The following is a 17,187-nucleotide window of genomic DNA, read 5'->3' as shown; positions in this document are numbered from 1 at the left end:
ACAAATATTTGCAAAAAATCCAATACAACTAAAATATAATTAGGTATTGCATATTTGGTAGTCCAAGTGACACACAAATATACAAGTTATTTTTCCGTTTCTATCAAAATGTATCTATTTTTGAGTTCGCTAATTTTTAAAAAATATCGCATACATTTTTGTACACAACTTAAAATCCTTGTTTTTTTTTATTCAAACTTTAACTTACCTAATAATCGTTTTATTTTTTCATCTTGTATGTTAATCTTTGATGACATTTCTTTTTTCTTGTCTAGTTTATCTTTTAATTCATCTTCGTATTCTTCTTGGGATTTATCAATATTCTTCTTTTCATTTTCTAACTTTTCATTAGACAATTCTAAAAAAAAATATAAATTTAAGGTTTCAGCTTAACATTTATTTTTAATATTATCTAACTTTCTTTTCGTAATTGTAAATTCAGTTTATTAATATTTCTTTTCTTTTCCTTATTCTCTTTGGTTTTTTTCCTAACACTTTTGACAACTTTTTGTATTTCTACATTCAACTTTTCTATCTTCATCATGATTTCGGAACGTGAAATTTCATCAACCATGTTGACTAAATAATGGACTGTAATGAATTGCAGAAAAAATAAATATGTTCAACGTTCAGACCTTAAAGATATGTTGCCATAATTTATTGTTAACAATGTATGGTTCATGTGTATCACTGCAAATCCATTTTGCTATTCTGATTGTCTAATTGACAATTGACAAACATAAATAAATTCAAAATAAAATGTAAAAAAAAAAAAAACCACTTTCGGTTATCACAACATCAATGTATTATAATAAAGTCTTATTTAAAAATTGGAAAACAAACAGTTGTATTAAATAGTGTTTATCGACTAGGTGGAAAAATTAAACGCAACAATAGGAATGGTGTAAACGTATGCCTAGCAACAAGAAAAAATATCGAATTAAATTAAATTTGTCATCATTATGGTTAGAAATATGTACTTGGCCGACAGATTACACGAACGGGTTTAAAAATACAAATTTTACAGTCTTAAATTGTTCATAGACGTTCGTTCGTCAATGAAGATGTCTTAACTTTATATTTGAACTAGTTAATTAGTTAATTACCTACCTATCATTGTCGTAATAATCTAATTTTTTACACAGTGAAAAACGTCTTGATAAATGTTTGTGTAAATCAAAACAATGGTCAGTTTATGACTTAAAAATAATGTAATTTGAAAAAAAAATTAGCTTTTCTAGTTAATTTTTTTTTTGTTAACTTTTAACTTAACTGAAGGCAATTTAATTGAATTACATAACTTGCCACAGTTAATTATTTTCATTAACTTGCCCACCTTTGCCGATTACCGATATTTATAAATACGTACCGACCACCGTTACTTATGAACTATAATAGTCGAGGCGCATAGAGCCATAACAGGGTAACCCACAAAAATTGAAATCTCGTGTTTCGTGTTTTCAAAATTATAATGGTCTGACTCTCAAAATAAAATATCCGCTAGATGGCCGAACATAATTCGTTTTGACATTGAAATTGTAGGTAATAATTATTACTTTCCCGGTTAATATGGCCTAACCCATTATCATTGGGTTAGGCCTAGGGCGTAGGTATAGATTATTAACGGTGGGGGGAGAGGGGGAGGGTTTCGACTTAAACTAAATTTTTATTTGAAACGGTAAACGTATAAAATACGTGTGTCGTGAGTTAATTCAAAAAAAAAGTAGAAATTACGGCCGTAACAATGTAACATAAACCCGATGTACCATTATAATCTATAGATAATAAGGAATAATTTTATATAAATATCATAGGAATACAAAAAAACCAAAATATAATTAAGTACGTAAACATGGATAGATCAAACAATGAATAGCGTCAAAAAACGTGCTGTGTTGACGTCGGTTACCGTGGCAAGATCGCGAACGTCAATACTATGTGTTGACATCGGCGATCGGCAGTGAACGTTTTAAATACAAATGACAAAACGAAAAACAATTTTAAATAAATAATTCTGATTGTATTTATATAATATAAATTATAAAAATTAATAAATTACCTGCTTTGGCTGGAAAATAATATTTAGTTACACGCAAACTGAGGTTTGAGACTACTGCAATGGGCAACAGCTCCGGGATAAATGACCTGGTGTAAATCGGTGATTACGTAATTTCAAACACAGTAATAAAATATTATTAGCAGTATTGCTGGTACGGCCGTATGCGTCGTGGGTCAAAATAAGATACAGGCGTCGGGCACGCAATTTTGTAGTTAATAATTTATATATATAGCTATTACAATATTGAATATAACATTAGATAGGTATCTATTTAGATAATCATAATTTTTCGTAACAAACGCGTACTTGTACGTAACTGTATTACAAAAATATTGATCTTCGCTCTTGATCATAATTTAGCAATATTATATTAATTGTTTTCTTATGTTTAACTTAAAAGTAATTGTTGTTGTTTGTAGTATCTACATGCAATTTTTTCCTGATTATTATTATTATATATTAACCGATTAGGTTTTTTTTTAAGGGGGGGTTGAACCTCCCTCCCTTACCTACGCCCTTTCAACGGTATTGGTGATTTTATTATTATAAGGAGGTGTATTTGTGATAGGAATACATAAACGGTATTTGGCGTGAAATTGTCGTATTATTCAATTATCGATAAGAAGATAGCTATCAAAAACAGGTAATATAATATTAAAATGCATTGCTATTTGTATCAAATTGAATACTCTCAATTTGAAAAATAGACGTAACTACTAACGATAAGGTACAGTGAACAAAAATCCAATGACCGAATTATGAAAAAGAATAACCATTTATGTTTCAGTATTCAAACAATACAGAATAAACTTTTAAGTGTGTCTATGGTGCGCGTCTACGATCAATCAAGGAATTTCCTATCGATCCAAAATTATGTCCCAAGCTGTCATGTAGTTAGCATGCTATCTGCAGATGACAACTCAATAGATGATATTATACAGTATACTATATTAATTAAACGGGCATCTCCCTTCAAGCTAAGTTTTAAATAATAAAGTTGTGTCACATTATCTAAAAATCTATTGTTATGTATCAGCGCACAAAATGTATCACAGAAAGATACCTAAGCTGTCATCTTACCGTTGAATTCAGGAAGATTGATTGGTGGAAGTCTTATCTGAGAACCTCGTGCTCCTTGAAGATCTTTAACATTGTAGGAATCATTACCGTCAGTCGATTGCTGGTAGTCCACAATGTTGCACTTCACTTACTGTTAGACGATAGTACTCATTTTCAAAATATTCACGCTCGGATAATTGCTCTTTTTTTCATCAAAACTGGATAATAACTGATTTAGATGTTCACACCGTTAACGAAGTTTACAAACTTGTACAGTGGAGATTTCACCAGTTTCATTTTGAAATATATTAAGGAATTTTTCGAATAACGTCAATTTCCGTTTGATTTCCTCATGCTTCCTTATGTGACCACCAAGCTCCTATGTTTGCTCATCCGACAATAACATGATAGTTGAAATATACCAAAATTACATTATACAACTTAACAACACTCTGCTACCATTTATGTTGGCTGAAGCCAAGTTTTAATATAAATAATTTTTCTAAGATTTGTTTCAGAACACACATTTTTTATTTTTGTTTCACTCTTGTATTTTTACATAATTCACAATAAAGTACAAATATTGAAATAGATTTGGCCGTTTACGGTTTACAATCTAATTTAAATAATAAATTTAAGTAATGTCTACAATTTTAACAGTCAACTCAAAATCTGTGATTAAGTATAATAATAATCCCCAATACTCAATAATAAATAATAATATCAGAATAAATAATGTAATCGCCATATATTTAAGACAATCGACAATATGAGAACTATGATAATGTTACCCAATAATTAATTTTAATACTCTTGTGTCTTCCATTGACACGAATGATCATATGCAAAAATTGTATGAATGATAATAGTGTGTACTCACAGAGTTTGTTGACGCGTCGATCGCTGGCCAGTGATAACGACATGTCGCTAAATAATTATACTACAAAAACGAAATCATATTTTTCAAGATAAAGACAATAGAATTTAAAATACTCTCGATTTTCTTTTCTTTTACAATAATTCAGAAAAACAGGTATGAACAATAACAATAACAATTTTAATCTGGCCTAATGGCACAGTTTTACAATAATGACCGATGGTGGTTCGACGATGACACCGATGCTGCCGTTGAGATGATATAAAAAATATTATACTTGTTTTTTTGTTTCGTTTCAATACAAAAAAAGTGGGTAAGTGGATGTCGCTCTGCTGTACAGTAGGTTACATGTGCGTCACTGTAATGGATGGAGTTAAATTTGAATTCAATGACACAATATCATTGCATAAAAAAACGATACTGAGCGAAAACGGTCAGTCACCTTATGATATTACTAAGTATATTTGATGATATTATTGTGAATAAAATAATTTATATATTAACCTATTTACGTGGAATATTGTTTTAAATTTTCAATCTTTAGCTATAAAAGTTGAACATTTTATAAATTTTTAACTACAAAATAATTGTTAAATTTTAAATTTAATAAATTTTGTCAAGATTTGAACTTTAAATGCTTATAAAAAAAATTGTGCATAATATGTATTTTCAATATTTTTCAACTGCTATTGTAACATTATATCAGGAGCCTTGCATTAAATTTTCACGCTTTTTTACCCAACAACTAAAATTTTATTGATATTTAAAGAAAAACAACTAAACAAATTGAAAACTGACAACCCCCTAAAACAGCTCAAAAAGAGCCAAAATATTTTTAAAATGTTATGATATATAAAAATGAAAATATAAACATTTTTTTTTTGATAAGAGTAGTTAAACTCATGAGGAATCTTGTATTACATTTTCAAATCTTAGATTTAAAAAGAAAAATTTTTATGAATTCTCAACTTAAAATAATTTGCTAATTTACGTGGTTTTTCTGTATTTTGTGAAGATTTGAACTTTGAATGCTTATAATAAAAACTGTTAATAAGGATTTATAATATTTTTCAAATGTCATTGTAACAATATAGTAGGCGCCATGTATTAAAATGTCCAGCTTTTTTACCCAACAAATAAAGTTTTATTATCAAACATAGAAAAAAAGACTAATAACATTGGAAACTGAAAATGTACCTAATCAGTTCATACAAGATCAAAAATTTTTGAAAATTTTATTTTGTTTAGAGAATGCAAATATTAAAAACCAGTGAAAATTTGATGTATATACGTTCGTTTATTTTAAAGTTACCCAAAAAACCAAAATTGATTTTGTCAAAAACCAATTTTGCGTAAAAATTCCCATGTTTTCTTAATTTTTATGTTGTTTTTTCCAGTGCTTTTGAAAAGTATTTAGAATTTAAAAATTTTACCTCCTGAATGCACCAAATAGATTCACTTTACCATCGAACAAGATACTGTTGAAGAAAATCGAGGTAGTACTAACCTACCTAAATTATTTTTTATATTTTTTACAAATTTTTCAATTTTTGAACCAGCCCTCTAACTTTGTCCGATCGACTCAAAATACCGTCAATTAATCACAAACTAATTGCAAATCATTTTACTTATTTTTTACCCATTTTCCGCAAAATAATTGAAAATCAAGTTTAGCTAATTACAAATTATTTTATATATTTTTTACAAATTTTTCAATTTTTTAGCCAGCCCTCCAACTTTGTCCGATTGACTCAAAATACCGTCTATTAATCACAAACGAATTGCAAATAATTGAAAATCGAGTTTAGCTAATTACAAATAATGTCAATTAGCCGTATTACTTGAATTCCAAAACCATGTTTTTATGCCATATTTTGTTCACTAGTGCGCCCTATTAAATATTATTAAAACACCGAGTAACCATTGCTATTCACATCTCGTTGCGGTTTTTTCCTTCTAACCTAACCACGGATAAATTAAAATACTAGATTTAGAAAGGTAGTTGATTGAAAAATTGATTCCGTTGGTTGTAATTTTATATTACGTGTCCAAAAGGAAAAAATGGCAAAGCCAAATCCAGTGGAGACGCAACACTGCATGGGCGGATAGGCTTGCTGGGAAACCAGGCATTTCCCGGTGCCCCCCTCCCTTTCGTATTCGGCAATAGGGCCCTTTTTATGGTAAACGCAATGACTCATTAATATTATATTAATATTATACCATTTCAATAGAAATTTGAAATATTATATTATATTATACTATAATCTTATATCTATAACTATTATGTGGTATTTTACAAAAGATTTCTTATCACCTATCTGCCCGCAGCCGTCGCCGTCGATTACTAGTTGGCGACGGTTAGTGGTCACGGTTGTGACTGGTAAGGTGGGTAATAAATCACAAATATTATGTTGTTGTAGATACTAGTTTTAAAATAATTTTTTTTGATGTGGGGGTTTTTTTTATGACAAATAGCAAAAAAAGGATGGCAAGTGGGCAGACTGGCAGAATTCTACTTAAGAGTGGGAGGGCTATGCACTGTACCATGATAGATATAATGGACTTGAAACCATGAAAAAATAAATAGGTATGTCAGGAACTTGTTGATACATATCGTGTTCGCCGAACTCTACACACCGCGTCAATTAGATGGTTCGCCGCTGTATGATGGCCGGGTAATTTAACGGCCAATGAAGTGAGGCGAACTATGACTATGGTTGAGAAGGGTGGGATGCGCTAACCTGACTACGTCTCGTATTGTTGCTGATATACCTATATATTTTGTCATGCTGTAAACGAGCAGCTTATAACGGCCACGAATGTATGTACAAAAGGTAAAATTCGGGTGGTCACAACCTAACCCAGAGTTTACAACGCCAACTGTATAAAATACGGACTAAGATACAAAACGTGAAACCAAATTAAACCACCGGTAGCGCTGAAAAATTAGGTACTCAGTATTCTTATCAATGGTGGAACCTAGTCCACGGTGTAAGTATTAACCTTAAAAAGTAAAATCAGCTGATAGAAAACTTGATAACCTGTGGTAGGTAATTAATGATTATAAAAAATTATTCCTATATTTTAGTATTTAGTATTTACAATTCACATTTACAAATTATTAATTACTATATAAAAAAGGAGCTACTTAATATTATATTGTTTGGTATTTCTAATTTCTGTGTTATTAGTAGGTACTTATTACTTATTAGTTGAATCATTATTTAAGAACCTTCAGCTATTTTATAATCAAGTAAGTAATCTAACTCTTTACTATTATTTTAATAGTTTAATTTCTTATTTATTTTGTCCTACTGTCCTAGTGATTATAAAATCAAATGTAAATAATTACATATTTTCCTATAATCCTATAACTAACTAAAAATATATTATTTATTTTGACAGTCGCAAAATATGGTTTATAGTTATTAAATATAACTATAATGATGACAAACCCTCAGGTAAGGAAAAGTTGAGTAAAATCAAAAACAATAAAACAATAGTTATAAATGTAGACAAATAATAGGTAAGATAAATAATTGACTAATGCGGTATTATTAATTTTTGATATTATATTTTTTATCTAAAGTACACATATAAGTTTATGGTTGAATTTTTGTAACGATGATTAGGTATACCCATATTGCTATTTATAAGAATTAAATCTATTTATTGTATTACAAAAGACCTTTTTATTATTATATATCATTTTAAAGGTTCGATCACTAATTTTACTCTTGCCCATAACTCCTTGAAATAATTTTTAAGAGGTCCAGTGCAACTGACTCTTTGTAGTTTACAAGGTTTGGCCTAATATTTAATTCAAACCATACCAGACTGTTGTTCAAAATAGCCTACAGCCTACTGGAATAGCTAACTTGCTATACCATCATTCCTACCAGTCTACAATACTACATTTTTGAAATCGGTTCAGTAGTTTTTGAGTTGATTTGTTACAAACATACAAATCTTTCCTCTTTATAATATTAGTATAGAAGTATAGATCAATAACAGGATACATGTATTAAATACTTAAAATCTTTCAAATAGGTACATATTTGAAACAAATCTTTTCATATATTACTTGTTAGTAAGGTACACATTTCTAAATTTCTATAGACCACCAATTGTATCATTAGGACTGTATCGTGAATTGATTTTTACGAATGGTCATATACTTATGTCCAATGTATAACTTAAGTTGATTTAGTGATTAAAATACTATGACTAATATCCTCAACCATTTGTGTGTTGCATATTTTGGTTTTATTCAATGTTTTTTTCTGGGAAATGTGAACCTCTATTATTAACTTCTTTCAATAGTTTTGGCAAAATATTTGTGCTTATAAAATCAAGAATCTTTACTGAATTTCTATATTTTTGTTTCTTTTCCTGTTTTAAAGTGTTGTTAATATCTTGTTGCCATTGTTCATTTATCATATTCAACTTGTTTGATATTATTTGAGAAACTTTCTTGTTGTGTTTGATTTTTGACTTTCATTTGAAATAGTTTCATATCTTGTATCTTTAAATGGATTACGGCCAATCAGGGATATTATAGTATCTGTATAAAACTTGTATTGTAAATTACAAGATATTGTTTCATCGGCCAATCCTAATGGTACATTTAATCTGTGTACAATAATACCTTTTTTTGTACAATAATATTCTAAATAATTTATTGATGTTAATTCATATTTTTGTTTGTTATTTACATACATGTCTGTTATATTTTTCTCATGCATGTTTGTCCCAGTTATAGAGACTTCTTGTACATGATAAATATCTTAGCTTTCAGATTCAAGACTATTAGAAATAATTACCATGTTTTGCTCTAAATTCTTGTAATTAAAACGTATTTTACTTTTTTCATTAATAGTCTAACAAGTTTCTTCGCAACATTTTGGAATATTTGTTATTATTTTATTATATGATAACAAAATAATAGTATTTGGTAGCTAATATCATTATTAAATATAAATTCTATTTGCTCCACGAATAAAGGGAAAATGTTGGGTACATATCCTTGATTATGACAAGAGAACGGAGAGAGTGATTATTTCATTAATGGCAATAACTAATAGTTGTCTAACCATGCTTTGTTTTTATTTAAATTGTTTTCATATTCGTCATATTTTTCATTAAAATTTTCTATCATAAATGTAATACTATTAGTTTCAGTATCCTTTTCAAGCAGATCTATTGTTTTTTTTTTGTGAATAATTTATAATTTACGTTCTCTTTAAAATAACTATCATAGTATTATCTTAAATTATTGAGATTTAAATTATTTTCTTACAGGTTTGTTGAAATTTTTGTTTATAATTTCAACGTTTTGTTTAGTATCATTTCATTTTTATTCTGTTCATTGGAACAATAATTATCTACATTCAATTGTTCATTAACCTGTTCTAACCATTTATCAAATTGAGCAGTTAATTTAGCTAATGCATGTTTGATGTTGGTACGTTTTATATATAAGACATTCATTTTAAATTCTAATTCAATTTTTCAATGATGTGAAATAATTATTTATTAAATTAGGAATGTCAAATTATTGTACTTTATAACACTTAGCTAGACGCTTGGCAATATTGGATGGCACGTGTGTTAGTTGCCCACTGACTATAAAATTAGAGAGTATCAATTATTTGCTTCAACAAAATCAAGTATCAATTTTTTCATATTTGATATTATTGATGTTTGAAGTATCAATAAATGACCTATCACCTACACTATTGTCCGTCTATTAGTATAAGGTCTATGGTTGTAACACAGACTGTTTAGTTTGGTAGTTTGTAAACAAATTTATTCTTCATTTTTGATTTTTTGTTTGGACTACTAACTTCATTTGTCAGATGTCACTCACTTCTACGTTTTGGCTTTTACTTTTCGTCATGATATAATAAACTAGCAGGTATGATGGCAATGAACCAATTTTTGTATTATGTTGCGTAAAGATTGCGACGGCCTTTCGAAATTTTTCATTTGTTAAGATAATATTATCATAATGAGAAATTGAAAAACAGTGAAAGACCAGCGTTATTTTTTATCAGAGTGAAGGTTGGCGGGTTAGGAGGATACGTATCACGATATGTGCATCATACTTAGTTTATTATAATATCATGCTCTTCGTTATAACACATAACTTATTTAATTATTTTGAAGTTATATTGGTTATACTATGGATTTAGTTAGCTAAATTTAAGCATGCTACTTTCTATTTTACAGATGTACATTATTGAAATAAAGTTTAAGCATGCATGTTGATTGGATATTTTAGAAGAATGTATTACACATTAATCAAGTAATAATTCTGGATTTCTAACGATGTCTTCTGCTACAAGGTATCATTTTATTATATATATGTATACTTACCTAAAGTAAATTAATAGACTGTTAATTGAGAATATTAAGCGAGGTAACCACTTTTAAAATGTAATTAAAAATTCATGTTTTTTTTACTTGTGTAATTCTTCATAATAAAAATGTAATTGTTTGTTTTTATTGAGCAATTTATAGTATTTTCCCAACAATATTTTTAAAAATGTATTGATGTTAAAATACTATTTTAAATGTTTTGAAATATAGTTTTATCAAGTATATATATCTACTTTTCATGTTTAATAAACAAGTTAAATCATCAAACTATTACAAATTAATAAATATATATTATTATCTTTATTTCAGTAGTGATAATTCAGACATTCCTATTAGAATTCAAAAAATAGCTGATAAACACGAAAAGAGTGGATCCAAAGTTATAGTACCTAAAACTGTGTGTACTGAAAACGTTTTAGACGACCCATACGATAACGAAAAACTTTCTGAATTATCTATCTCATCAACCATGAGTTGTTCAGATTCAATTAGTTCATATGATGATAGTGTCGATACTTCAGGTAAAAATTATTAAAAACAAATATTCTCATTTAAATGTAATAAAAAAAATTTTATCATCATTTCATAACTTTAGACTTGGACGAAGGAGAGAACGATAGAACAGATAAGAAAATGCAAGAAAGACTGCTAGCAATTGAAAAATGTTTTGATACATTAAAAACATTGTTAGTAACTTATACATATATTTCTCTTAGTATTTAGAAAAAATATGCTAATAATGAAGTATGTAAATAAAGATATAACTTAATTATGATTAGATACTGATAATAATTAAAAATTGCAATCATTACAGTTTCTAATTAATATTCCTCCATTAAGCTATACCTAATATAATATATATTTAAAGAGAGCAAGTGAGTACTACTCTGCTGTACGATAGGTGTAGTGTGGGTCACTGAAATGGATGGGTTAAAATTGAATTCAATTATATAAAATCATTGTTTAAGGAATTGTAAGTGAAGACCGTTTGTCAGCCTATATTAGTAACTACTAAGTATATTTTATTATATTATTGCTATTAAAGTAATTTATTTTATTATAAGACATTATTACATTAGTAATAAAGTAGGTTGAGTTTTTTTTTCCCAATGTCATTGTGTGTATAAAATATAATAATATAATTTAAAAAGTTTAAGGGAATTATCTTTTAAAATTACAAATTTGGTTGAAAACTACTTATGCGTAAAAATCTCTGTTTTTCCTTAATTTTTTATCGTACAACTACCTTTACTACCAGAAAAGATCAAAAATCTAAGAATTTTCATTGCCCCAAAAGGTGATAACAAACACAAATAAATAGAAATAAAACACATATCATTATAAAATTAATACATTCAACACTACACAGAAACTAAAATTACATAATTTTGTTAATCATAAATTAAGGTAGATAATTACGATTTAAAATATAATGAATAATGGTTATTAACATTAGGTTAGTATAACGGTATCTAAGATATTTAAAAAAATGTACATTTCTATGTAATTTCTATTTTTTTTATGTATATTTGAATTTTGTATAGTATTTTTTTTTTTTTTTTTGATTGTTAGATTGAAGTGGATTAAGGGGTCACAATTAATTAATAATATGTGTTAGGTTAGTTTTTATTATTACAATTAAGATTAATACTGTGTATCCACCAAGTAAACACACACATAAATGTTTTTGGGTACACACAATTATTTATAATCTCCTTCAACTGACATACATTATTTATATAATTATACATAACTGAAAGTGAAAAATGATAATATGTTCTAACACTACATACTACGTTCATTGTGTAGGTTATTTAATGAAAAAATGAAAGAAGTTGACAGGAAGTTAGTTGAAGTGAGATTGGGTACAGCTGAAGAATACCTTAAACCTTCACAAGAATTAAAAAATCAAAAGGAACATAAACTGGAATTAATTAAAGCACGAAGAGTCGTCCAATCAATAAACGCAAAGAATAAATATGAAGCGGAAAAACAAGCAATTATACAAAATTTTGAGGTAATGTAATAATCTATTTTTTTTTTTTATTATAACCTCATTACCACTTATATTTTGATAATATTATATAAAATCCAAAATAGATAACCTAATTATTTGAAAAAAAAATACATTTCAATATCATCTCTCAGGTTTAAGCAATTTTTTTATTATTTCAGAATAATAAGGAAATTTTATATGATACTATAAAAGCTGATTTAGAAAAAAAAATTCAGCAATTAGAAGAAGCACGTAATGAAGTAGATATAGATGCTGCTCTTTGGTCAGGTCATAGTTTAACATGCAGTGGACGTGGACGTGGACATGGACGTGGACGTGGACGTGGAAAACGACCCTATGGCCATGTACAACCCAAGCAGAAACCAGTTATTGTATCTGAACCATGTATAGTCTACAACCTCAGAGAAAATGAAATACTTGAAGATTGGATCTCAATTAAAAAGTCTCTATTATCATCAAAACGAAAAGAAAATGCTGAGCATCGATATAAACCATATAATTAGAGCAACAAGTTATTTCAGAAAGTTCCATTGTTTGTATTTTAAGTAGGGAATTATACCAAAACTTTTATGTACTAATTTAATGAGTAAACTCTTAATATGTTGTCCCCCATTTTACACTTGAAAACTTAAATTCAAATCATTCAAAATAATATATCCTTGGTATCTTTGTTTATATCAAGTTATTAATTGACAACAATTTGTATTCTTCTCTACCAAACCAAATAAATATTAGAATGATTTAAAAAAAGGGTTTTTATTTGAATTGAAAAACTTATATTACCATTTTAACTCTTATAAATATAAATATTTATTAAATTATTAGTGTTGTATAATAACACTAACAATGTAACATTGTATTGATATAATTTTTTGAAAAATTATTATAATATTTCTTAATGGTATTAAATATTGAATAACACTTTTAAATTTGAATTTGAAAAAAAAATAAAACTCACCAAAATACGGACTTTAAATTAAGTATTAATCAAATCAGAAAATAGCCACTTATAGACTACTTTTTTCCCATTAAGTACACCGCCATAAATATTTTTTTTAGATAGAGTTGGTATCTGGTTAAAATAAGTTGGACCTAAATAGTCTACAAACGATTGCCCAAAAGATTTTTTGGTGTACTTTACAGTTAAATTACAGGCTCTATGTTCTCTTAGTTGTAAAAAATCTGTGTTGTTAGAGGGGTTAATTAATTTTTTTATAACAAATAATATTGCGAATTTTTTGTATAAATATCTTATCAGAAGAACTCCTAAAATTGTGTAACTTATTTTTGATGAACTAATTAAAGATTTTTTGTTTAATATAATTTCTAAAACATTATTTTTATTGGATTAAAGGCATTTTAAAAAGTTATCTTTGACACCTCACCAAACTAGTAGGCCATAGTGACAAATGGATTGATAAAATGCAAAATAAATGTTGCGTAAAGTAGGTATGTAATGGTAAAATATATTATCAAGTTTTTGATATGTAAGTTTCACCTCAAATTATTATCAAAAATAATACCTAAATAACAAATTTTTGAAATTTGTTTAATGAGTATACAATGTTGCATATTGCAATTCAATTGATCTTTGCAATTATGAATTATTTAAGGAAAGTCGTAATTATTAAGCTTGTTTATTGAAAACTTCATATTATACATAGTTTTATCCGAATTCATAGTTAAGCCTAGTTCAGTTATGCATTTTTACGTAAAGTATAGACCTTACGTGGCTTTGAGGTGAACACTTACCCTAGATTTATCCAAAAATAACAGATCAGTGTCGTCAGCATAGGTCACCATTTTACCATTAATATTTAAGTCGGAAACTGTATTAATGTATAGTATGAACAATATGGAACCTAATACACTACCCTGAGGGACATCATATATGATAAAACTTGCATTGCTTTTAACATTATTTAATTTCACCATTTGTTGTCTATTAGAGAGGTAGGTCTTATACCAGAGGAGACTTTTATTACTTATTCCAAAATTAGGAAGAATTCATAACAGAGTATCATGTTGAATAGTAAAATTGAGTTGCATTAGTCTTCCTCAAAAATACTAGTTTGTACCTATACTCAAATTGTAAATACAGACAAGTGGAGTGATAATAGATTCAGAAATAGTTTTTGAAATTTGAACTGTAACCTGCAGCTATATCATCTTTATAGTTTTGTATAATTAATCTTAACATGGATACATAAACTTTTTCTAGAAAAATCTTATCAAACGAACATGGAGTATTATCATTGTGCAAATTAAATTCGTTAATTTTTAGCAACATTTTTACCAACGTCTGTAAAATAATTATTAAACTCATTTGACGCTTCTTTAGGATTATCATCAATATTTAGTAGATTATTGTTCACTAATATAGCTTTATTTATAGAATTATGACCAGTGATCTCGTTGACCAATTTCCAGGTTGATTTAGGACTAAACGATACTTTTTCAAATTTGTTCTCATACAATTTAACTTTAGCAAGCCTCAGAAATTTTATAAAGGTGTTTTTGTATTTTTTATATTATGATATAAGTTTGGCGTTCTTTGGATTATTTTCGCATTTCAAAGAAAGGTATTGTTTACGACCTACTGAAGATCACAGGCCTATTTGGACATCCATTCTTTTAGTCTTATATTTTTTGAGTTTATATTTTTAGTAGTTGAAGATTATCTATTTTATCTATGGCTTTAGTAATTATATTTTGAAATTCCGTGAAACATTAATTTACAGAGTTAGATACATAGACATTAGTCCATTTTTCATTACACAGAATAAGTTTAAGATTTTCATAGTTTATAACATTGATAGTATTACTAACATTTTTAGCTTTCACAGGTATTGGAATTGATAGGTACCACAATTGAGCAATAGTCGGTGATATCAGTTAGTAAAACACCCGCGCTTATATTCCTGGGTGAATTATTATTGTCTCTAATGAAGACGTGATCTAAACACGAATGTTGTTGACCAACTGATAATCTATATTATTAACACATTAATAAAAGAACAGAAACCATTCTCCGATAACAGGTCTAGATAATCATAATTATTGACGGTTCAGCACCAATTATGTTAATATTCATGTCCCCAATTAAGGTAATTACACTGGAATTTAAATTAATATTACTGAAGACATATTTTAATGAATTAATGAAACCTTTAGTCAGACGAAGGGGATCACAATTATAGACAAATTATTGATTTTTAAGGATAGTTTCACAATGTTATATTCTAACAGATTAAAGTCATAAAAAACTGCATTTAGGTGATTTTTCACGAAAAGTATTATACCACCGTTTTGGTTTCTTTTACAACTGGAGAACATTAAATTGTACCCAGGTATTATAAAGTGATAAGACAAAAAGTCGTGTCACGTCTCATTCAAAACAATTACATACATTTTTTTACTATTTACATCATTTTCCAAAAATAAGAGTAGTTTGTCAAAATGTGCATTCACACTTCTTATGTTAAAAAATATAATATTATTATTAATACGTTATCCAGTAAGTTAAATTAATATTATAAAATTACAACGAAATAACTAAAATCGTTATTCTTTGTTACTTTATATGTAATTTTGTCCAAATTTGAGAACATAAAAAAACTGTGTTTTTATAATTTTGAGATTTTTTGGTTACAGAATAACTAACTTACTTGGAACCTTGTTTTAAATTGTCAATCCTTAGCTGTAAAAGTTGATCGTTTTATACATTTTTAACTACTAAATCATTTTTAAATTTTAAATTTGATAAATTTTGTCAAAAATTGAACTTTAAGTGCTTGTAAAAAAAAATTATGCCTATTTATTTTTGATATTGACCAACTACTGTTGTAGGTAAAAATAAATCAGGACCTTGTATTAAATTTTGATGATTTTTGATCCAAAAAATAAAATATTATTGGCTTTTATAGAAAAAAAAACTTAAAAAATTGAAAATTGAAAATGTTTGTAAGTATTTCGAAAACAGTTGAAATATATTGAAAATTCTATCAACTATAGGAATTTATAAAATGAACATATGATATAAATCTCAATTCGTTTTTCGTTTTTGTATTACAATAAAATAAGAAGATTGCCACATGAGAAATCCAATGGATAACCAATGTTGTAAAAATTTGAAGTTCAAACGCTAATAAAAATTAAATTTGTGTTTCTTGACATTTTTTTTTTTTTTTTGATAATGGTAAAATACACTTATGAGGAATCTTGTATTATATTTTAAAATTTTAGATTTAAAAAGGAAAATTTCCATACATTTTTAGCTTAAAGTAATATTTTGCACATTTTTGTGATTTTCACATCTTTTGTCAAAATTTGAACTTAAATGCTTATAAAAAAAAGTTCAATTCCTTTAGAAATGGGGATAATATTATAATGTTTTTGAAAACTTACTTAAGAGGATGCTACACAGATATTTGTTGCCTCCGTCTTACAAGTCCATAACTTAGTAAATTTACGTTTAGCTCCGTTGGCTTAAAAATTAGAGTGAATTGAACTATAATGTAATTCTATGGTAAGAACATTATCTGTATTTGTATGTGGGATTTTTACGGTAATTCAGTTTTTAAGTGAGTTATGAACATTTTTAATTTACGCTATAATATATATACATAATTTGCTAAAATAATGAACAATTGTAAAACCCACATACAAACACAATATATAATATTCTTACCATCATGTTTCATAATAGGTCGATTCACTATAATTTTTAAACTAACAGAGTTAATTGTGATCTGCTGAGCGTAAATTTGCTATATTATGCACTTGTAAGAAGGT

General features: G+C 27.3%; 1 protein-coding gene across 2 annotated transcripts in view; it reads left to right on the top strand.

Moving 5' to 3' along the window:
• Positions 1–13,114, top strand: part of LOC132936425 (breast cancer metastasis-suppressor 1-like protein) — a 60,380-nt gene extending 47,266 nt beyond the window's left edge. Inside the window, exons 2-6 of one of the 2 annotated variants that reach the window (XM_061003150.1) lie at positions 10,227–10,342; positions 10,689–10,897; positions 10,972–11,062; positions 12,186–12,393; positions 12,552–13,114. In XM_061003150.1, the coding sequence (XP_060859133.1) occupies positions 10,326–10,342; positions 10,689–10,897; positions 10,972–11,062; positions 12,186–12,393; positions 12,552–12,896 (870 nt within the window). In that variant the 5' untranslated portion in view covers positions 10,227–10,325 and the 3' untranslated portion in view covers positions 12,897–13,114. Of the gene's footprint in view, positions 1–10,226; positions 10,343–10,685; positions 10,898–10,971; positions 11,063–12,185; positions 12,394–12,551 lie in introns of both variants that reach the window. The other variant, XM_061003149.1, reaches the window with a different exon arrangement.
• Positions 13,115–17,187: the final 4,073 nt, after the last annotated feature.

This window comes from Metopolophium dirhodum, chromosome 1 (assembly GCF_019925205.1).
Source record: "Metopolophium dirhodum isolate CAU chromosome 1, ASM1992520v1, whole genome shotgun sequence".
Taxonomy (NCBI): domain Eukaryota; kingdom Metazoa; phylum Arthropoda; class Insecta; order Hemiptera; family Aphididae; genus Metopolophium; species Metopolophium dirhodum.
Note: the sequence above shows the minus strand (reverse complement) of the source record. Positions and strands in the feature narration are given on the sequence as shown.